We start from the raw sequence: 26,429 nt of genomic DNA, 5'->3' as shown, positions 1-26,429 counted from the left end.
ACCCATCCAGCAGCTCAAAGCAACACTGCTGCTGCAGCCAGAACCAGAACCAGAACCTTCCTGACTTGGTGAGATTAGAGCAGATTAATGGATCAGTGATATAAAGGAACAGCACTGTGATCACTCAGGTCCACTTTATTCCAGCAGAACGGTTCCAGGCAGAACTTCCTCACTGCTCTTCTTTTACTTTAGGTTCTCCATCACTGGTTCTGAGGCGGAGGTTCTCTTGTGTTTCCTGTTGGAATATTAATTCATCACCATGACGACAGGAGGAGTTCTGCTTCCATTAATTCATGGTTCTGCAGTTCTGTCAGGTGTGATCATGAACCTCATTATTCCAGATAAACAGACCTGGAACAAGTCAAGAACCAGAACCAGAACCTCCTTCAGAGCCTCAGAGACCAGGATTTATTTTATGTCTAAAGATTGTTCTAGATTAGTTTCTCCTCTCCTCTCTGCTGCAGCTCAGAGCTGAACCTGCCCACCAATCACCATCATTTAAGAATGGGCGGGGCATTTTCCAAGAGATCTGATTGGTCAGGAGGCGGAGCTCTGACCTCATATAGAACATATCCTGCTCCAGAGCAGGTTAGACTTTCAGTGTCAGTTACCATGTGATTTATCCTGGTGAGAAGTTAACCAGAGTCGTAGTACAGAAAACCTGAGTTAATCCTGAAGTTATCTGGATAAGAGAAAACCAGAGTTAATCCTGAAGTTATCTGGATAAGAGAAAACCAGAGTTAATCCTGAAGTTATCCAGATAAGAGAAAACCAGAGTTAATCCTGAAGTTATCTGGATAAGAGAAAACCAGAGTTAATCCTGAAGTTATCCAGATAAGAGAAAACCAGAGTTAATCCTGAAGTTATCTGGATAAGAGAAAACCAGAGTTAATCCTGAAGTTATCTGGATAAGAGAAAACCAGAGTTAATCCTGAAGTTATCCAGATAAGAGAAAACCAGAGTTAATCCTGAAGTTATCCAGATCAGAGGAAACCAGAGTTAATCCTGAAGTTATCCAGATAAGAGAAAACCAGAGTTAATCCTGAAGTTATCCAGATAAGAGGAAACCAGACTTAATCCTGAAGTTATCCAGATAAGAGAAAACCAGAGTTAATCCTGAAGTTATCCAGATCAGAGGAAACCAGAGAAAACCAGAGTTAATCCTGAAGTTATCCAGATCAGAGGAAACCAGAGTTAATCCTGAAGTTATCCAGATCAGAGGAAACCCAGCTTCGTAGTCCAGGTCTCAGGTTTCACCACTCTACCTCTGCCAGGTATTTATATACAGCCCACTGCTGATTAGTATAATAACATTTTTTACTTCAACAGTAACGTGCAGAGTTTTGGAAAATTTTGCATCCATGTGGTTTTCAGCGACTCGGAGCGCTGCTGTTGTGTAAACAAACAAACAAACAAACAAACAAACAAACAAACAAACAAACAAACAAACAAACAAACAAACAAACAAACAAACAAACAAACAAACAACCCAGAAGGAGCTTCACTGTTTGGTGTAACCTGGAGCATTAACCTGGAGTCAGCTGACCGAGGAAGACCAATCAGACAGAAGTGTGACAAGCAGCCGGCGGCATGAGCTAAACGACTTATGTAAGAGCACTGGGAGGCTCCGCCCCATTCAGAGGCTCCGCCCCATTCAGAGGCCCCGCCCCATTCAGAGGCCCCGCCCCATTCGGAACTTCAACTCTGTGCTGTTTTTAGAGCAACGCTCACCTGCAGCTCACCCTCAGCTCACCCTCCGCTCACCTGCAGCTCACCCTCAGCTCACCCTCAGCTCACCTGCAGCTCACCCTCAGCTCACCCTCAGCTCACCTGCAGCTCACCCTCAGTTCACCTGCAGCTCACCTGCAGCTCACCCTCAGCTCACCCTCAGTTCACCTGCAGCTCACCTGCAGTTCACCTGCAGTTCACCCTCAGCTCACCCGCAGCTCACCCTCAGCTCACCCTCAGCTCACCCGCCGGCGGCGGCCTCAGGTCAGATGGATGTGGTGCAGGGTTAACCCTCAGCTCACCCAGCATGATCACATGACTCCTGACTCCACATTCACACTTTAGGTTAGTTTATCTATGTTTTGCTTCTCTGACATGAGTTGTGTACAAACCACTGCACCACTGCACCACTGCACCACTGTACCACTGCACCACTGCACCACTGTACCACTGCACCACTGTACCACTGCACCACTGCGCTCATGACATTACACCAATCAACCATAACATTATGACCACCCAGTCAACATCATAGATGGTGAGCTATGGTGAATCACACCAAGATTTCAGATCCTCCCTTCCTGGACTCCGTTTACTCAACGTTTAAAGTTTTGTGTTTTCACAGCAACATTTTGACAATGATGTCTGCTTAAGGCCAACTCATACTGTCACGTGACCTCAACCTCCAGTGGACTGTGTGAGGAGATGCTCCGCCCCCCCGGCTGTACAATCACAACTTTAATAAAATATAGATCCAGACAGCTCAGAACTCCTGGAGGGACATATAAAGTACTTTAGGAAAAGACGGTTAGCAGAAGCTCTAGGTCTGCCCCGAGGCCTCATATCGGAGGGACATGCCCAGAACACCTCCCTAGGGGGCGTCCGGGGGGCATCCCAAACAGATGCCCGAGCCTCAGCTGGCTCCTCTGGATGTGGAGGAGCAGCGGCTCTACTCCGAGCTCCTCCCTGGTGACGGAGCTCCTCACCCTATCTCTAAGGGGGCGCCCAGCCACCCTACGGAGGAAACTCACTTCAGCCGCTTGGATCCAGGATCTCCTTCTTTCAGTCAATAAATCTGGTAAATCCAGAGCCTCGCCTTTTGGCTTCGCTCCTTCTTCACCACTTGGTTTGTAACAGTTGATATTTGTATTTGTCTCATTTGAAACAATAATAAGTATTATTAGAAGTATTTGGTATTTTGTAATATTTATTTTACTTTTCATATTTCACCGTTTAGTAGTTAAAGAGTCACTTTATCAGTGTGTGTCCCTCGCCGTACGTTCACACTATTTGCACGTTGGTAAAATTGCACAAAGTAAATTAAAATATGTTCTGAAAGGTTCTCAGGCCTGAATCGTCTTTTGTTCCCGTCGGGGGGAAGTCTTACGTTATGAAAAGCTTTGGTTGCATTGTTAATAAACGAATCTCAAAAATCTATGTAAAACAAAAGGTGATAAAACTGTGATTCTACCATGAAGAACTTGTGATATTACATTTTTGCCATATCGCTCAGCCCTAATCTGGACTTCAGGGTTAGGATTAGGATTAATGCCAGAGGCAGAATGGATGGAATGGTTGTGTCGCTGGAAGAGGAGGTGTAGAAGACGACCGACCGTATTAAAGTGAAATGAAGACTGGCAGCAGCCACGGCTCGGGTTAGGATTAGTTAGGATTAGTTACCCGGGGTTATCATGAGATGGACCGACTGGAAGGAGGAGCATCTCATGCTAATGCTAACCCGCTAGCACCTGAGTCAGAAAGCCGCGGAGCAGAAAGAGACCGGAGGAGGGTGGGGGTTCGACTCCGGGCGGAGCAGCAGTCACACCAGTGCTGTGTGCTCCAACCATTTCACATTTACTTATTGGGTTTGTTGAAGCGAGAGGACAGGGAGGACATCGGTATAAAAATGGAGGCCGGGCTTCGGCTGCAGAGTCGTGGACGTCAGTCCTCACATGAGGACTTAGTTTGGTTAAATTCAGGGCAAGTTTAGATAAGTGGTAGTTATGGTTAAAGTTACAGGAAATGCAGGGAATAATGCAAGTTGATGCAAAGTCCCCTTGAAAACTAAAGTCTGTGTGCAGACGTGTTCAGAATGAATGTCTTTCATTAAACATTAAGAATGAAGTCTATAAAGAAATTAGATGAGACTAAGCTTTAGCTTTACTGTGATTCATTGTGAAGTCGCCCAGCAGTACCGCTGGCGGAGACATTCACCTGACTGGAGACAGACGAGGACTCGCGTCTCTGTGTGGACTAAAAATGTCCCCATCAAGGTCAGACGACACAATGCCGCAGTAAGGCGTGACAGCGTGTGTGTGTGTGTGTGTGTGTGTGTGTGTGTGTGTGTGTGTGTGTGTGTGTGTGTGTGTACACAACGTGGGCGTATCTTTGCGATGCCACATAAAATGTGCTGAGCCGTCTTTCCTGGCCAGCATGCGCTCTCCTCTCTTTGGTTATGTGATGTCTGGGCCCTCGTTGTCACGGCAACAGCAGGGTGTGTCTCTTTGATAGCAGGTAAAGGTGTGGCCCGGGTGCCTGCCTGTCAAAAAACATTCAAACTGTTTGCATTGCACTGAATATTTCTGGTTACTAAGAGAATGCTTATTAATAATAATATGGAATGAAAAATGAGTCTTGATTTTGACGGGTTAACTAAAGCGAGAGCAGAAAGTATTTTAAACCGATGAGTCACACGTTAGAACTCCTTTAATCTGGATCGTGATCCATGTTGTTGTTGGGTCACATCTTTAATCAGTAACGAGTTCAAACGTTCACAGAAATATGTTCATATGCTTTGTTATATAACTTTGAACATATTACATAGACTTTATATTAGTGAAAGATAAAATTGGATGTCATGATATAAAATTCAGTGACGATGAAAATTTAAAGTGTAAAACTAACAAAGACACATTAGAGAAGAACATTTGTTAAAAGACGAATGCTGAAGGCTTTGAAATGCAACTTCAGGTTTGTGTTTTCACTTGAAAAGTTGTCGCGTAAACGAGGCTAATAAAGACTTCACGTTGAGTTAATTTCACCTAAAACGTTGTATAAAATATATCGAGCTCATGATACGTCTCTCAGGTCAACCCTCAGAGAAGTCATTCATTCATAAAGGAAAAACAACCTGGAGCTTTTCACTCCAAAGGTATAAACTGAAACAACATGGGATCATATGGGAAGAAAAACAAGAGAAAAATGTCAAACATACGTAGAAGATGCTTCTTGGTTGTTTTGGTAGGAAACGCTGAGCTCAGCCTTCATACTGTCGTTGGTCTGCTTTATTAAACTCAACATTCCAGCAGCCATTTCTGAAATACTGAGGATTTCCTCAGACCTTGATGGATTCATCATCGCAGCCAGGAAGTCAACGCTGGTCAGTAAAACATGGAAACAAAGAAAGTGTCTGAAAGCATCTGGAGGTCAGAGTACCTGCTGGCGTGCAGGAGGGATTATTCCTGCCCTCCAGGGGGCTGACAGGAGGCGGGGCCAGACGGAAGGCTGAGCTCAGCACAGTGAGGCTGCGTCAATCAAACCTGCTGCTCAAAGCTGCTCTTCTTCTTCTGATCAACAAACCTGCTGCTCTTCTTCTGATCAATAAACCTGCTGCTCTTCTTCTTCTGATCAACAAACCTGCTGCTCTTCTTCTTCTGATCAATAAACCTCCAGGAGCAGTGAACCACCTGACCTTTACCTTTCTTCACCTTCTTCTGCAGTTTGATGGTGTCGGAGGATTTCTTCTTGATGTCGGCTCGAGCCTTCTTGTACTCTGGAAGCAGAGGAAGGTCCAGAGTGAAGGAGAGACCAGGAGCTCACCACCGGGAAGCCTCCGGGAAGCCTCCGGGAAGCAACCGGGAAGCCTCCAGGAAGCCTCCAGGAAGCCTCCGGGAAGCCACCGGGAAGCCACCGGGGAGCCACCGGGAAGCCACCGGGAAGCCTCCAGGAAGCCTCCGGGAAGCCACCGGGAAGCCACCGGGGAGCCACCGGGAAGCCACCGGGAAGCCACCGGGAAGCAACCGGGAAGCCTCCGGGAAGCCTCCGGGAAGCAACCGGGAAGCCTCCGGGAAGCAACCGGGAAGCCACCGGGAAGCCACCGGGAAGCCTCCGGGAAGCCACCGGGAAGCAACCGGGAAGCCTCCGGGAAGCCTCCGGGAAGCCTCCGGGAAGCCTCCGGGAAGCCTCCGGGAAGCCACCGGGAAGCCTCCGGGAAGCCTCCGGGAAGCCTCCGGGAAGCCTCCAGGAAGCCTCCAGGAAGCCTCCAGCCATTCAGTGACTCACTCACCTTTGGCGTGATCTTTGTCCAGCTGACTGGCCACTTTCTTCCACTCCTCCATTTTCAGCTCCAGAGGAGTGATGAGGCTTTCAGAGAGAGCTCTGAAAGTAGAACAAGAACTAAATTAACTCAACATGACTTCATCAGTTTTCCAGTTTGACCCGCTCACAGCCTCTCCAAGTATTGCAGTAGAACAAATATAATAAAACCTAAACATACTGTACGTAACAACGGAGCAGCCAAACCACAGTAGAAATACACTGAAATACTGAAAATAACAAACATTTAGTGCAAATAAACTAAAAGAACTTCTGCATGTTTGGTTTGCCTGGAGAACCGAGAGTTCTCGATGGATCGGAGCACAACACAACATGTGAGACGTATGAAGGGATGAAACCAACAAGCTTTTCAAAACAACACCCAGCACTTCCAATAAAACACTTCCTGAACTCGGCTCTGATTCTGAGTGTCCAAGGCTGGGACTCAGTGTGGGACACCAAATATGAAAACAATGGAGTTTCATGTTTGGCCACTAGAGGGTGCTGTTAGTTTTAGTACTGAACACCCCCCCCACACACACACACACACACACACCCCACACACACCCCACACACACACACTCTGTCACGTATGTAGCTAAATGTCAGCAGTTAGTAATGTGTGTGTGTGTGTGTGTGTGTGTGTGTGTGTGTGTGTGTGTGTGTGTGTGTGTGTGTGTGTGTGTGTGTGTGTGTGTGTGTGTGTGTGTGTGTCTTACGTGGTGAACAGCTTGAGCTTGGACTCGATGCTGCGGTGCCTCATACACATCCTGGTCAGCGCCGAGCCGATCTCCTTCGTTGCTCCTGTGACGATTAAAGCAACATTGAATGTTTGATTGATGAATCCAGAATGAAGCTCAGCGGTTCTTTTCTCTGTTGTGACCATTTAACTGCTGAGACGGACACTTCCACCAGGTTGGTGTTTGCTGATTTACAGTCATTAAACTCACCCTGCCTGCTGCTGATTTACAGTCATTAAACTCACCCTGCCTGCTGCTGATTTACAGTCATTAAACTCACCCTGCCTGCTGCTGATTTAGTCATTAAACTCACCCTGCCTGCTGCTGATTTAGTCATTAAACTCACCCTGTCTGCTGCTGATTTACAGTCATTAAACTCACCCTGCCTGCTCCTGATTTAGTCATTAAACTCACCCTGCCTGCTGCTGATTTAGTCATTAAACTCACCCTGTCTGCTGCTGATTTACAGTCATTAAACTCACCCTGCCTGCTGCTGATTTACAGTCATTAAACTCACCCTGCCTGCTGCTGATTTACAGTCATTAAACTCACCCTGTCTGCTGCTGATTTACAGTCATTAAACTCACCCTGCCTGCTGCTGATTTACAGTCATTAAACTCACCCTGTCTGCTGCTGATTTACAGTCATTAAACTCACCCTGCCTGCTGCTGATTTAGTCATTAAACTCACCCTGTCTGCTGCTGATTTACAGTCATTAAACTCACCCTGCCTGCTGCTGATTTACAAACATTAAACTCACCCTGCCTGCTGCTGATTTACAGTCATTAAACTCACCCTGCCTGCTGCTGATTTACAGTCATTAAACTCACCCTGCCTGCTGCAGCAAACTAAACCAGTGGACTGTAAATCTGAGGAGTGGAGGTGTTTGTTAAAACCCATTCCCCGGTGAGTCTCAACAATGTTTGAGTTAAAACGATGTCCGTCGACATCAAAATGGAAGAAAGATGAAAACAACGTAATTAGCATGTAGGGCCACTAGTTGGTGCTGTAGTTTGCTTTTGTAATTAAACCAAACACACATGCAGCAGAGAACAATGAGCTATAAACATTATAAAATAAAAATAAAAATAGAAATTACCCAAAAAGTTCTAAAATTATAAAAAGTAAAAGTAAAAATAATTTAAAAAACAAATAAAATAACATTAAATAAAATGTAAAAGCATCAACAATGGGAGTACACAGACATTCTCGTTGACAGTCGACCAAGTTGGATTGTTATCACGGTGACTGTCAAAATAAAAGTACTAAATCCCGTATGGACTGGGAGTCATGACAACACGAAGGGAACTTATTCTGATTTCTCTACTGAGCACGTGCACAACTGCTGGTTACTATGACATGTGCAGTCGCAGAGTTTTCGTCCGTCTAAATGAAAATGGAGCCTGAGTGTTTTCAGAAAGTTCCACCTGGGAGCCGTTCTCACAAAGTTGTGTCATCAGTGGCTCCGCCCACCATTTCTGTGTAAACAGAGACCAAGCCCAACGCCTTGATATGGCCGACATGTTCCTGACTAAGACGCTGAAGCCCATGTTGCTCCTCATGCTGCCACCGCTGGGGACATGAATGTACTGCGATGGGACAGATCATGGAAAACAAGCCGACTCAGCATAAAGGTGGAGGATGCACTTACATGACAAAATATTTCACAAATAATTTCTAGTTGTGCTTAAATGGGAATTTTCTGATTGTCTTAAGACATGTTCCTTCAATTGAATTTGTAAAAAGTTTCTTTTTAAGGTATTTATGACAATAACTTTATACACTCAAAGAATATTTTCTGTTTGAAAAGGTGGTGAGTGTGTGTGTGTGTGTGTGTGTGTGTGTGAACAACACGCTGGTGAAGATGGTGAAACCTCTACTTGAAGCTCAGTAGTTTGTCGTTTCACGTCTACAAACCTAAAAGCAGGAGGCTGCGGTCCTGAGCGGCTGATTTGGGTTAAAAAGCAGTTGAAGGGTATCGTTAGTAAAATACACTACTCAGTGTTGCTTGGTTGGTCATGTGACTTCTATTGAGAAGCAAATTATATATCAAAAAGATATACCATCTGTGACCACTAGATGGACAAGACAATAAGCTCTGCTACTTCTGGCTTCGACTCCAAATAAAAACATCTATAACACAGAATTGAAGGTGAAAACCGGAGCGGTAGAGTTCAGAGTGTGAACGACCCATGAAGAAGAAAACAAGACAGCGAATCACAGCACAACAAACTAATGTTTGAAAGATCGGACTTATAGTCCAGAACATACAATCAATGTTGATTAGGTTTATTTCATTTCCAACCATGTCCTATAATGTATCCCCACGGCAACAACAACAACAACAACAACACATATTGAATGACGAGTTAAAACTGAAGGTTGCAATCATGACGTCTACGTGTGTTTAAGTTTCAATACAAAACAAACAGCACCAACTGGTGGCCTGACGTGCTCACTACACCTTTTTCATGGTTTCTGTTATGTGAACCTTGAAATGCTGGAAAAACAAGAAGGGGGGGGGGGGGGGGGGGGGGGGGGGGTAAATGTTGGCATAGACGGGGGGAAACTTAGTCAGTCTCTGTCGTCTCCACACACACACACACACACACACACACACACACACACACACACACACACACACACACACACACACACACACACACACACACACACACACACACACACACACACACACACACACACACACACACACACACACACACACACACACACACACACACACACACACACACACACACACACACACACACACACGATAATGGTTTCTTTGTGGGACTCTGTGTGTGTGTGTGTGTGTGTGTGTGTGTGTGTGTGTGTGTGTGTGTGAACGCAACACTTCCTGTTTCACTGTACGACTGAAATGTTCATTATTTATTAATGTTTAATGTCATATTTCCAATTTGTGGATTTTAATGTTCGTCAGTTTTTATAACATTCAGTGTGTCTTCTTGTACAGCAATACACTGAAATACACATTATACTAGTATTGAGTTGGTTAAACTCAGAGTTCCAGGGACTGAACTCAAAGTCACCGTCACTAAAAGCTCTTGTACCACTGCAGAGAGCAACTTTCACAATAACTCCTTACAAAAGGCATTTTGGAGGATTTTTGAAGCCTCATAATCACCAGAAGCTGAAGTTTGTTTCCCACGACGTCATTAACATTAAAGGTAACGTTAACGTTAACCTTAACGTTAACCTTAACGTTAACATTAACCTTAACGTTAACCTTAACGTTAACCTTAACGTTAACCTTAACGTTAACGTGCACTTCCTATTGACATATTTACATTTCTGCTAAAAAATAAAGAAAAAGCTTACAAAAGTGTGAAGAAGGAAGGACACGTGCCAAAAAACAAGTAGTCATATATATAGAACATTTATTAAGATACCACCCCCCAGCAGGTAACCTCGGGATACTTCAATACTTCAACTGGAACATTTACAATTGATCAAATATGCTGCAAAGCCTCATACGGACCTTTCTCTCTGTATTCCTGTAAAACTGAGGTTACAAGATATTAAGCACCACAGTCCGACTAAACTATGTTTTACTCCCAATGTAAATATGATTTCCTGACAGAATATTTGAAAAAGAATTCCTAGTTTAATTCTATATTCAAGTTCAATGCATCAATCAGCTGATTAAGGAAAAGATGCTCCGACATCTTAATGTTTAACTTAGAAATGTAACTGAAACCAGATGAAATGAACATTACCAATTATAGTCAATCGACAGATTAATACTCTATCTAAAGATACAGAAACACGGATCCAGGTACGTGTATTGAGGTACGTATCGTATCATGACTTTCCTCACGACACCACGCTCTAACAAACTGCAGTATGATAGATGGACGGAGGGACACTCCTCGGTTTCTCCATCACACATTGGTTGACGTTGGGTTTGGTTCGTCACTCAGCTCCCGGCCATGAAATCACACGGCAGATTTCCAGAGAACGAGTCGGAGCTGTGAGTTCACGCTGACTCACTTCACGTCATTACGACATCCAAATGTGAGAAAATGGGACATGAACCAGGACTGAGAACAAAGAAGAGTCGGCACAGATCAGCTCAGGCCCGCCCCGACACTCAAATCAAGCGCACCTCCATCTCTTCATTCTGCTCTTTCATTCTCCATCAGTTCTTTCTTATTTCCTCGACTGGTAGAAAAGTGCATCCCACCCTCAGGTCCACTGTGAGGGTTAATCGTTAAGGTGTGGCGGGGCGTGTTGGTTTTCCTTACCTTCCCCTCCCTGAGGCAGCTCGGGGAGGTTACGAGGAGAAGGCTTCACGTCATTATCCTAAAGCTGCTATTTCAAAAGTGTGGCGTGGCGTGCCATGTTTCAGGGGTGGGGTCAGAGCCAGGCAGTGTGTTTGTTTTCAACTAATTCAAAGATTACTGCCGTGTGGAGACAGTGTAGGAGGAAGAGAACAACACATTGTTGTCCCTCCTGAGTAAAAAGATATGAAAGACAATGTCCATCTGAGACGTTTATCTTTTCATCATATGAGGAAATCTGGTATAAGACTAGATAAGACAACAACACAAGGAGCACCTGGGTGTCAAACACACAAAACAGAAGATTATGAGGGGAAGTCCATCATAAATATAACTTCTTTAAACTCAATACATTTCTAATTCTCCAGTATAAGCTGGCTCTCACACATTTAGTGGAAGATTTCAGCATTTCCCCATTTAAACTGCACTTTAAATAAAATGCCTCATTGTTAGATTGAAGGAATACGAGTTTCCCAAAAAGTGTATTTAAAGGTTATTTAGAGGTGCACTAGAGCGGCATGTGTTCCTGGAGTAGAGGAGTTGAACATGTGTAGCAGCAGATGGTACCGAGATAACAGCTGGATGTGTGCTGACCTGACGGTGGCGCCGTCTACAAGCTTTCAAGTGAAGGTACTGTGGAGTGTGAGTCACTGCACCGGTGCTCAGAGCCACCGAGAAGAAAACCTTCTGAACTGCCAGGAAACACGTTGTTCTGCACATGCTCAGTAGGACAATAACATTTCCCTCCAGAGTGTCATGTGACATCGTTTTTAAAACTTTGCAGTGTAAACGCAAAACCTTTCTGAGACAACAATCTCAATCTTTCCTCAGCCAATCACGAATGAGAAGTGTCGCCGGTGGTGCTCTGCACTGATTGGTTGATAAGGGGAAAGGAGGCGGGGCCTGAGCTGCAGAAGTTTGTTTCAGTGTGACATCACCATGTTTTAATAGTGAACCCCTCAGAGCTGCGGCCTGCGTTTAACGTGGCGCAGCGTTCCCGTGACGCCTGCGTTGCCCTCGCCTGCGTTGCCCTCGCCTGCGTTGCCCTCGCCTGCGTTGCCCTCGCCTGCGTTCAGAGAGCCGAGTGTCGAGCAGAAGATGACTTCAGATAAAAATGTACCCTGACGAGACGGGACAAACTCACTGAGACGGTTTGTTTTCATTCTCAAATTGCATTTTGCTAATTCAGTCTCTTCATCGTGACTCAAAGGAAACGAGGTGTGTGAGGTTTGGACTGTCGCACTGCAGAGACGGGAACATCAGACTTAAAAACACTAATGTCAACTTATCTTTAGACCTAGAGGCCTAAAATCTTTGCTAAGTAACAAGTAACTAAGTTACTTGACTTTCATGACACTCAAATATTGTTGTTATAGCTCATCTACTGAGCATGTGCAGAAGAGGCCATGAGCAGCGTTTCTCCCCTCTACACAGAGCTGGAGTACAAACCTTTCACAAAGTTGCGTTTTCACTTCGTTTCCATGGAGACGAAGTCGGAGCATTTACTAAAAGTTCAAGCTTGGAAGCCGTTTTCAAAAAGTTGAATAAACAAAAAGAGAAAAAAACTGCTGTGTCGTCGTTTCATCCGTTTTCCAGAGACAGAGCGGAACTGTCCCTCCTCCTTCTGCACCCAGAGTTTCCAGCTTCACTCTCATAATGTGGCTCTTTCACTAAAACACTGTGAGAGTTCATAGATTTAATCCTTGCTGGGCTTTTTTTCCTGCTTTCGCACTTGGTTCCAGAGAGACGAGTTGTCAGTGTGGATGTTTCCTCTGGATCTGCAGCCAGCCGAGCTCTAACAGATCAAACACACGTCATGCTATGAAAATAAAGATTCCACCAGTTTTACAGGGGATCTGTCTAAAAATAGAAATTTACTGAAGTATACTGACAGCAAATGTTCTCCTGCTCACTTCCTGTAAAAGTGTTAAATATCTTGTGACTCACGATGGATTTGAGGGCGTGGCCTAACTTGACAGCCAATAGAAAGGTGGATCATTTGCATAGCGGAACCGTCAATCAAAAGTAAAACACGCCCCCTTCAGAAGCAGCTTCGACTCAGAGAGGCAACTCATCCACCCTGTATCAGCAACATCTTTCAACCTGCTCACTCAGCCTTTTCTGCTCTCGGCGTATCGACCTCAGTATTGATTAACAGATCGGTCGACCCGATCAGTCACCGTGGGCAAAGAAGAAAAACTGCCCTCATCAACCTCGGCAGCACATGGAGAGAGCGCTGACCTCAGGAAACCTCTGGTTAGAGTCCAGCAGGGGCATCTTGTGATCCGTGTGTGTGTGTGTGTGTGTGTGTGTGTGTGTGTGTGTGTGTGTGTGTGTGTGTGTGTGTGTGTGTGTGTGTGTGTTTTTAAAACCCCATGATGCTAAAGACGACAACAGCTCCTCTGTTGTCGTGGAGACGAGTCATGTGGAAGCAGCAGAGGAAGACAAGAGGAAGCTGCTATTATAAAATACAAATAAATCAAAGTAGGAGAACTTGTGAGGCGGAGCTTCAAGAAGCTCCTCCCCCTGATGCTCGAATGGATTACGACTTGGAGTCTAACATTCAAGCTCATTGCGTTTCCTCAAACTAGTTTGATTGGTAATTGCTTCGTAATCACTTTCAAATATGTACAAAGCTATTCTCAATTGTGAATTGCGAACAATGATCTGAATTACAATGTTTTCAATACCTGCTTAAAACCAGTTCAGAATATTTCATCACTGGTCTACTAGTAAAGGAGAGGTGGTGGTTCCAGGCTGGAAAGCCTCTGGGTTTGGAGAATGAATAGGTGAAAATCCCTCCCTTGAGTGGTCCTAATGTTATGGACGATTAATGTGGAGTCAGTGGGTACCATCACAATGTTTAAAGATGTGCAGTTTGATTCTGGCAGATAAAGAGACGCCCGTTAGAGCAGGAGGAGCGAACAAGACAACAGAAGGGAGTCACGTGATTTAATATGACGTAACGCTCGACCCCAGGAGGGGGCGCCGCCGTCAGCAGACACACGCCGTGGCCTCGACCCCAGGAGGGGGCGCCGCCATCAGCAGACACACGCCGTGGCCTCGACCTCAGGAGGGGGCGCCGCCATCAGCAGACACACGCCGTGGCCTCGACCTCAGGAGGGGGCGCCGCCATCAGCAGACACACGCCGTGGCCTCGACCTCAGGAGGGGGCGCCGCCATCAGCAGACACACGCCGTGGCCTCGACCCCAGGAGGGGGCGCCGCCATCAGCAGACACACGCCGTGGCCTCGACCCCAGGAGGGGGCGCCGCCATCAGCAGACACACGCCGTGGCCTCGACCCCAGGAGGGGGCGCCGCCATCAGCAGACACACGCCGTGGCCTCGACCTCAGGAGGGGGCGCCGCCATCAGCAGACACACGCCGTGGCCTCGACCTCAGGAGGGGGCGCCGCCATCAGCAGACACACGCCGTGGCCTCGACCTCAGGAGGGGGCGCCGCCATCAGCAGACACACGCCGTGGCCTCGACCCCAGGAGGGGGCGCCACCATCAGCAGACACACGCCGTGGCCTCACAGCTCCTATTCAGGGACTCTGATTGAGCTTCCCTAAAAGCTGCCTCTCGCTGCCAGACGCTGCAGCGCAGCGCTTCTTGGTGAGGTCGAGTTTATTGACAAGTTTTGACAAGAGAAAAGAAGGTCACATAGTTTTGTGCAGAACTTCAGGGTTGGAGTCTGATCACACCCAGAAAGGTTCCTACACGTTAGGAATATCATTATTTAGAATATTCAGTCAGATACAAACATGTCGGCGCTGAAGCAAACGTCACAAGGTGAAGTTACCTGCCGGCTCATGTTCCCAGAGGTCAGAACCGAGTCCAGTCAGGTTGGAAGAAGGCGGACGGACGTCTTATAGAGACGATTAGGACGAGTCCAGGGTCCAGTTAGAAAAATTTGCTGATGTAGCTTCTATTTTATTTAGCATTAGCATCATCCAAAGTCTTTACTCTGTTACTGTTTCACTTAAGTTCTGTCAACTGGAGGAGTCGGTGATCCTGACATTAGCATCGCCCCGTATCCACAGTAGTTCTGATTAGCATTAGCATTAGCATTCTGAAACAAAACTTGGTTTAACTCTGTAAGAAATGTCAGGAGCTTCTAAGCTGCTGTGTAGCCTGTCCAGACTATAGAGCATCTTCCTAACAGAGAAGAGACTGACTCACCAACACATTTTCCTGAATCACAGGTTACCTTTTATTCACAGCAAACAAGTTCTTTAAAAAGTAGGACAGTGACTAACTGCAAGTCATTATTTATTTTCAGGAACTTACATGATGACGGTGCGCAGCTTCAGCAACTGGACCCTCAGACTGGACCCTCAGACTGGACCCTCAGACTGGACCCTCAGACTGGACCCTCAGACTGGACCCTCAGACTGGACCCTCAAACTGGACCCTCAAACTGGACCCTCAGACTGGACCCTCAGACTGGACCCTCAGACTGGACCCTCAGACTGTATATTAGCAGTGTGCTGCATGACTGAGTGGTTTTGAAGGTTCTGTAGATGGACTAGTGTGTGAGCAGGATAAACCTGCAGGAGCACAGCCCAGTCTGTTCCCACGCCCACAGGCTGGTCAGGTGTGTCCACGTGCCTTTGAGCAGGGCACATGGCTGTTTACCACAGTAAGCAAACATGACAGAGGGACAACCTCCAAACACAAAGCGGTTCAGAGAAAGTTGAGAACATGGGCATCGCCATGGAAACCGACCACGGCGACCAAACCCACCAGACCGGCTTCGACATGCACGGGGTCTCCCGCGGGATTTTCAAAGGGCTGCCAACACTCGTGTTTCTGCACGGCGGCAACCCCTACCCTAACCCTGTGTGTGTGTGTGTGTGTGTGTGTGTGTGTGTGTGTGTGTGTGTGTGTGTGTGTGTGTGTGTGTGTGTGTGTGTGTGTGTGTGTGTGTGTGTGTGTGTGTGTACCTCTGGTCCCGGTCGCCATGTCTGCCACCTTCTGGAAAGCGTCCAGAAAGGCTCCAGTCACCATGATGGTCGTCCTGAATCAAACACAAACATCTTCATTAGAGTCAAACTTCGGATTTCAAACTGAATTTATTTCTCATCATTGCTGTGAAAACAAAACACGACTCCTCATGAGAAACTAGATTAATAATCTGGAACACACTGAAGTGCCGACAAATCAAACCATGTATTAAATCAAACCCGGAGCAGATCTGCCACTTCCTGTCCGCTCAGTATCATCGCTCATCACGTCCCACTGTCAGATCCAGTCCGACTGCTAAACCATTTTTATTACAGAATTGTGTCGTGTTGCTGTTATACATAATATTATTTGTCCTGTATAATGAATTAAGCTATAATTCCAAATACATTTGAAACTAGTGAAAACACTGAACAAGTACAAAGAACATGTTCAGAAGTATCAATGAAAAATGTACAATAATAAAGAGTCTGAGGTTAAAATGAGCAAACTGGAGCTCAGATGAACCGAAGAGGGTTTTCTCTCTCTAGTGTAGGAATCATCAGCTTGTTTATCACTTCATGTTCTATCCTTTCCTCTCGCCTCCAGAACAATCAAATGACAGCAGGTGAAGCAGGAAGCCGAAGCCGGACTCGGAATGTGTTGAAGGGAACCGGAGTGCTGCTGAGGAATTGGAGTGAGACTGACATGGCAGCATCAGGGAAACGGAATTTAAAAGAGCTGCTCTCAGGAATTCAACCACAGACTCCAACGTTTGGGGATTTTTTATTCACTAAAGCAACATTTCAATGAAAAGGCATCATTTTTACATTTTGTTTTAGAAAAGTTTCATGTTTACATGGAAACATTCTGAAAAGGACAGTCGGGCTGCCAGAACACCAAGTCTACTATTGATTTAGTAATGAAACTACAAACACACGTGTGCAGATACCAAGAAAACATTAACACTGGGAGAACACCGACACTCTGGTGGACAAAACCCTATTATGGTGACTGTCAAAATAAAACTACCAAGGTGGATTGTTATTATGGTGACTGTCAAAATAAAACTACCAAGTTGGATTGTTATTATGGTGACTGTCAAAATAAAACTACCAAGGTGGATTGTTATTACGGTGACTGTCAAAATAAAACTACCAAGGTGGATTGTTATTATGGTGACTGTCAAAATAAAACTACCAAGTTGGCCCAAGTCCAGGAGGATATGGACTGGGAGTCATGACACTACGGAGGAAACTTTGTTTTATTGTTCGTCTACTGAGCATGTGCAGAAGAACTATGTACTTAGGCCATAGTGCCCATGAGCAGTCACAGCGATTCTACACAGAGGTGGAGCCTGAGCCTTTCCAGAAAGTTTCACCCTTTCACAAAGTGACAGAGTTGGAGCTTTTATTTGTTTTATTTAGGATTGGTTGAGTTTCCTTTGTGTTTGTTCTCTTTACATCTTGGCCGCTGCAACTTAAACTGTTTGAGGTTTCATCTCCAATGTCCATTTGTAGTTGTGACTCATCGAGCTCGACCATGTTACTACAGGATTATTACCTTTGACCTTATTTTTCTTACCCTTTCCTTCTGATTTAGGAACCAACCTTGAGTTGCAATGCAGTCTGGAGGAGTGTTAAAGTTCTGTAGGTGGAACTGCAAAGGCCTAAACCAGCCAATTAAAGGTAGTAAATGCTTGGTCATCTTCATCACTGAGGAGTTCACATTGCTTCCCTCCAGTAGGAGGCTGAAGAGGAGGAGGGCTGGACACGTGGTCCACTCTTCATCTCAAAGTAGATCTAGAGGAGTGGCAATTTCAATTCACAAATGGATTAAAGTTATTTGTTGGGACGTCTTCTCTGATCCTCACGGTCGATATGTGTGAGTGACAGGTAAACCATTTGGCTCTCCGGTGGTCATGCTGAATATTTATGACTCTAACTGGGACAAGGAACTCTTTAAATCTGTTTTTCGCTCCTGACCAGACCAGACCAGTCCACAAAGCATCTCATCCTGGGAGGAGACTAGCTGTTGACCTGACATTAGACGGCTCCTCTACTAGACAGCTCTCTCCAGCTCAGGAAGAGTCTCACTATTAGACTCTTGGACATCTCATACCATCCTTCTGTTTTTTCTCTCAGGTTCATCACATCGATACACGTATAGATTATTTCTTGATTGATCAGCAACTCATCCCAAAAGTATTGTCCTGTTCATATGAACCTATTGTTATATCACATCATGCTCCTGTTTTAATGGAGATACAAATGACAGGGTGGGATTATACTCCACCGCCAGGGTGGGATTATACTCCACAGCCCGGGAGACTAAATACTTGTTTACTATCAAATGAAGATTTTGTGGCTTTTATCTCTCAGCAGATTAACTTCTGTTTAGAACTCAGCCTCATTGTTACGGGAGTCATTGAAAGAGGATATAAAATATCTCCGAGGAGACGTCATGTCTTACTGTGCTCATGATGCTAAAACTCCAAGTTAAAGATTGACAGAGAATCTAAACGGACTGATGAGGTCTATTCCTCTACTCCAACGCCAGACTTCTGCTCCAAGCAGAATATGACGTTCTTTCTACCACCCACGCAGAGGATCTACTTTTCTAATCCAGATGTACAGAATATGAAGAGGGAGATAAAGTTAGTGAGCTCCGGGCCCACCAACTGAAACTGGACTACCCCATCAGGTAGAACCACAGACCCCAAACTAATGAACGAACAGTTTAAACAGTTCTGTGTCTCCCTTTCTACAGCTGAACAGTCCAATGAGCATCCGGCACTTCTTTTCTTCGCTCCCCTGGTCATTCCTAAGATTGGATCTGATTTTGGTGCTGGACTGGATGAGCCCGGGCCCGGACGGTTACCCCGTGGAGCTTTATAGGAAGTCTTTCACTAAGTTAGCACCACTCCTCATTGATATGTTCAACGAATCCTTACAAACCTGTAATCTGCCACACACACTAACTGATTCTAAAAAGTAAAGGCCCCTCTCTTCACTCCTCTACTACTGTTTACTGCAGGTCCATCTGAAAGTCTTCTCTTATTGAGCTCTCGTTTAGAGACTGTTTACCACACATCCTTTCCCCTGAGCAGAGACAATCCCTCCACATCAAGCTGGGATTACACTGGATGCAGAGAAGCCTTCCATCGGGTGGAGTGGGGCCATCTTTTCCACACCGTAGAGAGATTTGGCTTTGGTGAAACTTTTATTAGATGAGTGAAACTGCTCTATTCCTCCTCTAGGTGCTATTACTTCTGATGCAGGCAGTACTCTAAATACTTCCCCTTGTCCCGCTCTACTCGTCAGGGCTGTAATCTAAGCCCACTTCTGTTTGAGATTGCAATTGAGCCGAGAGCCATTTCACTGAGATCCAACTCTTACATCACTGCTGGTTATAGATTTGGTGTTGAGCAAAGAATTTTGTTATACGCTGATGATTTGCTTTTATATGAATCTAACCTTTCCATTTCCGTTCCAGTGATTCTCGAGACCTTCAGGTCTTTTGGAAAAATCTCAGGCTACAACTTAATTTTTGAAAACGCGAACTCTTCATTTACCATAAAAGCTCGGAACTCTCCGCTGCACACGTTGCCGTTCAAAGTTGCACTTCTTGGCTTCACATGTCTTGGTGGCAACTTCACAGATAAATTTGAGGATCTGTTTAAATTCAACTTCTTACCACTACTAGATGGGAGGTGCTCTTGTGTAGAATCCACTCCTCTGCATTCTGGCCCAGACACCGTCTGACTCAATGTGAAATTGTCCATCGTACTCGTTTCACTAAAGTCAGATTAGCCAAAATTTATGGGAATATTGATCCCACCTGTGACAGGTGTCATCAAGCAGCAGCTTCATACAGTCACATGTTTAGGTTCTGTCCTCCGTTCCCAATCATTCCTAAGAGTTTATCAGAGTTTCCCCATCAGACCACCTGCTTTAACAGCATTCCCTCTCCTGACCTCCAGCTTCCAGAACATAAAGCAGATCTGGTGACGCTCCTGGTAAGACGACAGATTGTGCCAGGTTGGAAATCAGCCGCTCCGCCCTCTCACGCTGCATGTCTCAGGGATATTCTGCTCTTTATTAAAATGGAGAAGCTATGATGTGTAACCAATGGTTCAATGAACAGATTTCATCAAACATGGAGCATTTCTTTCAAATATGTTAGTATTTTCCATTTACTGGATGACTCCTAATGTCTGTGGAAACACCAGGGTGTTCTTTCACTTACTTAAAGCTACTGGTATATTGTTTAAGATCCTATCGAACATACATCTGCTTGTTTGAAAACTCAATAGAAAAAGAAGTATATCATGTTCATGGCTCTGAGCTCCACTGTCACTTCAAATCGGCCTCATCACTAACATTGGCATTTTTTATAAAGCAGCTCAAAGAAGCAGGATCCTGAAAGAACTGTGATCCTGCGTATTGTGTGGAGCGGAGACATACTTTCTAACAAACATGAATTAAAGTGTCTTCCAGCAGGGAAACCAGAGGAATCATGTGAGCTGGAAATCCAGCTCCAATCAAGCCTCCTGGTTCGGTTTCACTGAGCTGCAGGTAGAAGCTCCGCCCTCCAGATATCCCTGGAAACTAGAACAGCGCCACTTCTGCAACGTCAGCTGGTGGAAATGAAAACAAACAAGCAGCGAAGACACGTCTTCAACACAACCTCACTCTGCGCTGGGGTTTAAAGGACCTTTACTTTGGAGGTGAGGCCTGGCGGAGCCACATGAGAGGAAACCAGAGACCTTCTGAGACACACATCATCCTCTCAATGGGCCTTTTGTCTGTGTGTGTGTGTGTGTGTGTGTGTGTGTGTGTGTGTGTGTGTGTGTGTGTGTGTGTGTGTGTGTGTGACCATGTATATACACACAGTCATTACCCCTGAAAACCTAACTATAGAGATCAGATGACACTGCTGTCAATAGTTTGTGTGTCTGTCTGACCTCAGTGGAAACTCTCTTTCATATCACACACACACACACACACACACACACACACACACACACACACACACACACACACACACACACACACACACACACACACACACACACACACACACACACACACACACACACACACACACACACACACAAAACCAACAACAACTTCCACTAGTGGCTCAACATGCGAGCGACATAGTTTTCAGTGTTTCCTCTGTTTCCGTGGAAACAGATATCATTTTCAGAACGTTGCCATGGAAACACGGCCGAAAGTGAAATATAAATCCTCACTGAGGAAAAGCCAGTTTGAACCCGTAGTTCCTCAGTGCCTGATCATCCTGGAGGGGCTGCAGGAAGCCACAGGACAGTTAAATAAATATATTAAAGTAAAAACCCCGGAGGAGTTTGAGCAGCTCCAGTTTTAGGAACCTGCTCTAGAGGACTCCAGACAGAAGCTCCAGTTTTAGGAACCTGCTCTAGAGGACTCCAGACAGAAGCTCCAGTTTTAGGAACCTGCTCTAGAGGACTCCAGACAGAAGCTCCAGTTTTAGGAACCTGCTCTAGAGGACTCCAGACAGAAGCTCCAGTTTTAGGAACCTGCTCTAGAGGACTCCAGACAGAAGCTCCAGTTTTAGGAACCTGCTCTAGAGGACTCCAGACAGAAGCTCCAGTTTTAGGAACCTGCTCTAGAGGACTCCAGACAGAACAACAAACCCAGCAGAGAAGAATTCTGCCGTATCAGCGGAGATTTGCTCAGAAGAAAACGGTCCAATGTTACACATCCTCATTATTTATAGCAACGCTGAGTTAAATTGTGATTTTAAAGGATTTCTTCTTTCTTAAACTTCGTTATTTTAAATGGTTGAAGTTTTTTGAGAGCTTTCTTAGCTTTTCCCCTTTCTATGAAGATGTGGTATAAAGTGTGTAAATTTAGGCCAAAGAGCTCATCAAGATATTTCCTCAGTAAAAGTAAATCTCCTGGTAGTTGAGCGAACACATACCTGTGGGGATCAGCTCTGGATTAAAGCTGGATGAGAGCTAATTATCCACAGCAGGTCTGTTAAGTAGCATTAAACATTTGAGTAGTGTAGAACAGTGCGGCCGCCCTGCTGGTGATTCTGTGCGGCTGCAGCAGGCAGGGCGGAGCTTATCAAACCAAACGGGCCTCCTGGGAGAGGCAGCCATTATACTGTAATTACACTGAGCGACCACCAGGGCCCAAACTGCAGCAGTACAGCAGCACAGGAGTACAGGAGTACAGCAGTACATCAGTACAGGAGTACAGCAGTACATCAGTACAGGAGTACAGGAGTACAGCAGCACAGGAGTACAGGAGTACAGCAGTACAGCAGTACAGGAGTACAGGAGTACAGGAGTACAGCAGTACATCAGTACAGGAGTACATCAGTACAGGAGTACAGCAGTACAGAACATTGTAATGGGACATTTAAAACAGAAAGAAAAAGTCGTGTTGAAGCTGCAGTTTCTGCAGAGCTGAACTAAATAGAGACGCTTCACTTCTTTTCTACACTGAAAAAAATATAAAAGATCAATCTGGGATTAACACGAAAGTTAAAGACGACAATCAGTCTGTCTTTTCACAATACAAGTCACTGAGTATTACTAACATCTATTCATGCATATTTATCCCAGTATGAGCAAGATGCTCTATAATCTGATGTTAGAGGAGGAAGATGCTCTATAATCTGAAAGTTAGGGGAGGGCAGTGCTCTATAATCTGTTGCTAGAGGAGGAAGATGCTCTATAATCTGGAAGTTAGGTGAGGGCAGTGCTCTATGTTCTGCTGCTAGAGGGGTGATGCTCTATAATCTGGAAATTTGAGGTAGATGCTCTATAATCGGGACGTTTGAGGAGGGCGATGCTCTATAATCTGCTGCAAGGGGAGGTGGATGCTCTATAATTTGATTCTAGATGAGCAGGATGCTCTATAATCTGGCTATTAGAGGAGGAAGATGCCCTATAATCTGCTGCTAGAGGAGGAGGATGCTCTATAATCTGGAAGTTATCTGAAGTTAAAAGGAGCAGGATGTGAATCAGGCGTTGGAGGATTAGAAAGACGGATCAATAGAGTTTTAAACGAGACAGGATGATTTAATTAAAGTTCATTTATTAAGAAAAGAAAATTCCTCATGAAAGCAGGAATTCACTGCAGAACTTGTTGTTTTATTAAACTAGCTGAGATGCAACAGCAATGACTGCTCTTATCAAATCTGTCAGTTAGAAGCAGGATTATTTCTTGAGTATGAAAATGTTTCTCACCTGAGTTGTGACTGTAATTTGGCCCCTTTGCTCACAAAGTCCTCCCAGGTGGGGTAACTGGCCTGCAGCACACACAAGAACAAACATTAAAACACAGTAAACATCTGATGACATCACCCACGTCTGACCAAAACCAGATCCCTCCAGATTACGTGAGAGATTTAGAGCCAAATATCTGGTACTAATAATCCTGAGGGATTTACTGTGATTGTCAGTCTTTTTGGACGTTGTTTTTTCTTCACTGGACTGTGCAGAACTATTCTAACCAAACTCATTCAAATATAATCTCTCTGACTTCTGGAAATTTGTTTCAAATAATTCAACTTGATATTAGAAACTGAGTGGAGGGAATAAGAATTACACACATTTAAAACACATTTCCAGCCAGTTTATGGAGGCTGACGTTCATCCCACACATTTTAACAAAGTACTTCACAAGGCTGTCAAAATGCAGTATATTGTGATATTTATTAGTGTTTCTGCCGTTGCTGTGTAAACGGACATGGTTTTCAAAATGTTGTCATTTAAACACGAAACTTTCCTGAAACAGCAAAAACGAAGCGTTTTCACTTTACGTCTGTGTCAAAGCTCAGCGTCTCAATCTGAGAAATAATCTGTCGCTGTTCATTTTTACAGACATAATCAGAAACGTGCTGAAAGAAGAGAAAGAGCACTGCTTCTTGGGATTATAAACAACATGGTTTACATAAATGTTTGTTTATCAGGAGTCACGCCGCGATACAAAGTGGAATATTTGAAATGCAAAGCAGAAGCTCGTGTTGCTGGTTGTTTGCCTTCGGAGCTGGAGCAGCTGATAGATGGAAGTCCAGGTCAGAGCCTTAGATTATATAATCTGTGACCAGCAGCTGCCACTGCTGCAGCGTTCTGTGATTTGAATTGAAAAAAGAAAGAGAAGCTATAGGAAGCCTGAATCCCACTTTCTCCTGAACCGTCTCCCCCCGTCTGTCCTCTGTCCCCGCCGGGACCATAATACCCGTTTAACCCTTCACACCTTCAGCCTCTGAGCTCCACGGTGCTGCCGGGCGGACGGCTTTAACGCTGCAGGATGAAATACTGCCGGTGCCTGGCTCAACCTTCCACAGCAAGTCAACCAATAGAGGAGCAGCAGACGAGGGGGAAGGAAGCTACTGGTCCCTGTGCAGGGACAATCCATGTATTTATACTTTAATGAGGAAGAACATGTGACGTGTTTGGACCGACGATACAGACTGTCTGTGAAATGACGACATCTAGAATATATTGTAATCTTCCAGAGACCTCGTTTCATGAGAGGCTTTAATCTGTCAGAAAATCCATGCGTGTGGAAATGTGTCTGGTGTTTAAATCTGCCTCCACCTGCATGGAGTCAAATCTCCTCCACCTCCGCATTTCTGTCTGCAGGCCACCACCAGGGGGCGCAGTGCAGACCACCGCTTGGATGAGCTCCTCTACCGGAAATAATCTTTAAAATGTACTTCCTATAAAAGGTCTCACTTCTGCCCAGAGAGGAACCCAGCAGAGGAAGAGCAGACCTCCTCCTCTCATTCCTTCACACCAGAGTCCAGATGTTCACCAACAAACCACAACCTGGATCCATCAAACCCTTTCAGCTTCCTGTCTGACACCAAACCTGCCGCAAGGGTTTCTGGGATATGAAGGATGGCGCTGCGGCAGCTCCAGAGAAAATATCAACATTTGACCAGTTTAACCTGAAAACGATCCAGACTCTCTCAAACGAGAAACGTAGTGAAACGGATTGCGACTCGTTTTTCTGGTGCAAATCAAGATATTGTGAGATCGAGTGACAAACGGGACGTTTGATGTCTCAGGAATCTTCAGTGTTCCTGAACAAACCGGTGGTTTCTGACAATTTAAATGCTGGAAATACAGTTTTAGTGTAACGAGCAGTTTCCTTCCAAAGGGACCGACAACGTCCTCAAGAGTTCATTTGTCCCCGAGTGAATTCTGGTGGAGCAACATGAAGTGAGTTACCAACAGAAGAAGAAACTATGAACGGAGGAGGAGATGACTGCAGATTTACTCTTTCCAATGTATTGGAATAAGTTTTCAACACAGACAGAAGAAGTATAATAAACGGCCCCGTTTACTGCGCTCTCGTTTCAGGAAAGATCCACGTTTCGTTCTCAAAACGATGTCCGTCTCCATGGCAACGGCAGAAACACTGAACGTGATGTAGTTTTCATGTTGGGCCACTAGTGGGTGCTGTAACCCTGTGTTTATACACTATCAACCTTAACAGTGACAACATGGACATTTGTTTAGACGATAACCGATTTAGACGATCGATGATAAAATGACAAACATTTTCAAAATGTGGCCACGTCATTATAAAAGTTTTCTGAAATGAAAAACGCACAATCGATGTTTGTTCAATGAAATGTGTAATCTGGACCTCGGTTTACGACCTGTAGGTCAGATTCCCAAACAGGACCATCTTCCTGCTGCAGGGCTGAGGGCAGCGTGGCGTTCCCCTCCAGGGTCGGCTCTGTGGGGCAGTAGAGCACGGCAGGATTATGGAGGCTGGATTAGACTCTAGTGACTCCACAGACAGAAGTAACCGGATACCTGCTGCTGATGGAGCGGCGGCTCCGTGGATGGTTTACTGTGTCGCACCGCTGGAGCTGCAGCCGCCACTCAGCCGCCACTCAGCCGCTCACATGGACCGAAGGACTCGTTCTGCTGTCGGTTTGATTATCGGCCCAAAATTACTTTTCCATTCGCTTTGATTCAACTGGTGGAAAATATTAGAGGTCCCGTCCTGCATCGGGCACTGGGGGGGGGGGGGGGGGGGGGGGGGGGGGGCATACCATACATGTCCAATGTATTTTAGATTTTCTTAAGTTTTTTCAAGGATCCACTAATTGCTTAACGAGTCGAACGGCTCCTGTGCTTCAGGGTTTCGATCAAAGATTTTCTGATGTTTCCACACCAGCTTTTGTTTCCACTCCATAAATGTAAAAATAGCCGTGGGGCCAGATGGGAGCAGACAGCTGCCCCAGGAAACTCTCTGAACACCGTCTGTGACCCCTGAGGGTCTCTGGACCCTCTTTTAGCCTCTGAAGCTCTCAGAGTCGCTGGCCGGGCCGGCCGGCCGGCCGCAGAAGGAAAGCCGGGATGTTTAGTCTTCG

The 26,429-nt window shown here is 45.4% G+C and overlaps 1 protein-coding gene across 2 annotated transcripts in view; it reads right to left on the bottom strand.

Annotated features, from left to right (window-relative positions):
- The window catches only part of mtss1 (MTSS I-BAR domain containing 1), a 58,429-nt gene that overhangs the window by 11,553 nt on the left and 20,447 nt on the right, over positions 1 to 26,429 (bottom strand). For both annotated transcript variants that reach the window (XM_080461574.1, XM_080461575.1), the window contains exons 2-6: positions 23,281 to 23,342; positions 16,037 to 16,110; positions 6,762 to 6,846; positions 6,014 to 6,105; positions 5,426 to 5,500 (exon numbers count right to left, since the gene is read on the bottom strand). In XM_080461574.1, coding sequence (XP_080317700.1) covers positions 5,426 to 5,500; positions 6,014 to 6,105; positions 6,762 to 6,846; positions 16,037 to 16,110; positions 23,281 to 23,342 — 388 coding nt within the window. The remainder of the gene's footprint in view (positions 1 to 5,425; positions 5,501 to 6,013; positions 6,106 to 6,761; positions 6,847 to 16,036; positions 16,111 to 23,280; positions 23,343 to 26,429) is intronic.

Source organism: Lipophrys pholis (assembly GCF_963383615.2).
Source record: "Lipophrys pholis genome assembly, chromosome: 4".
Taxonomy (NCBI): domain Eukaryota; kingdom Metazoa; phylum Chordata; class Actinopteri; order Blenniiformes; family Blenniidae; genus Lipophrys; species Lipophrys pholis.
The sequence above is the reverse complement of the archived record's forward strand: the minus strand, read 5'-3'. Positions and strand labels throughout refer to the sequence as shown.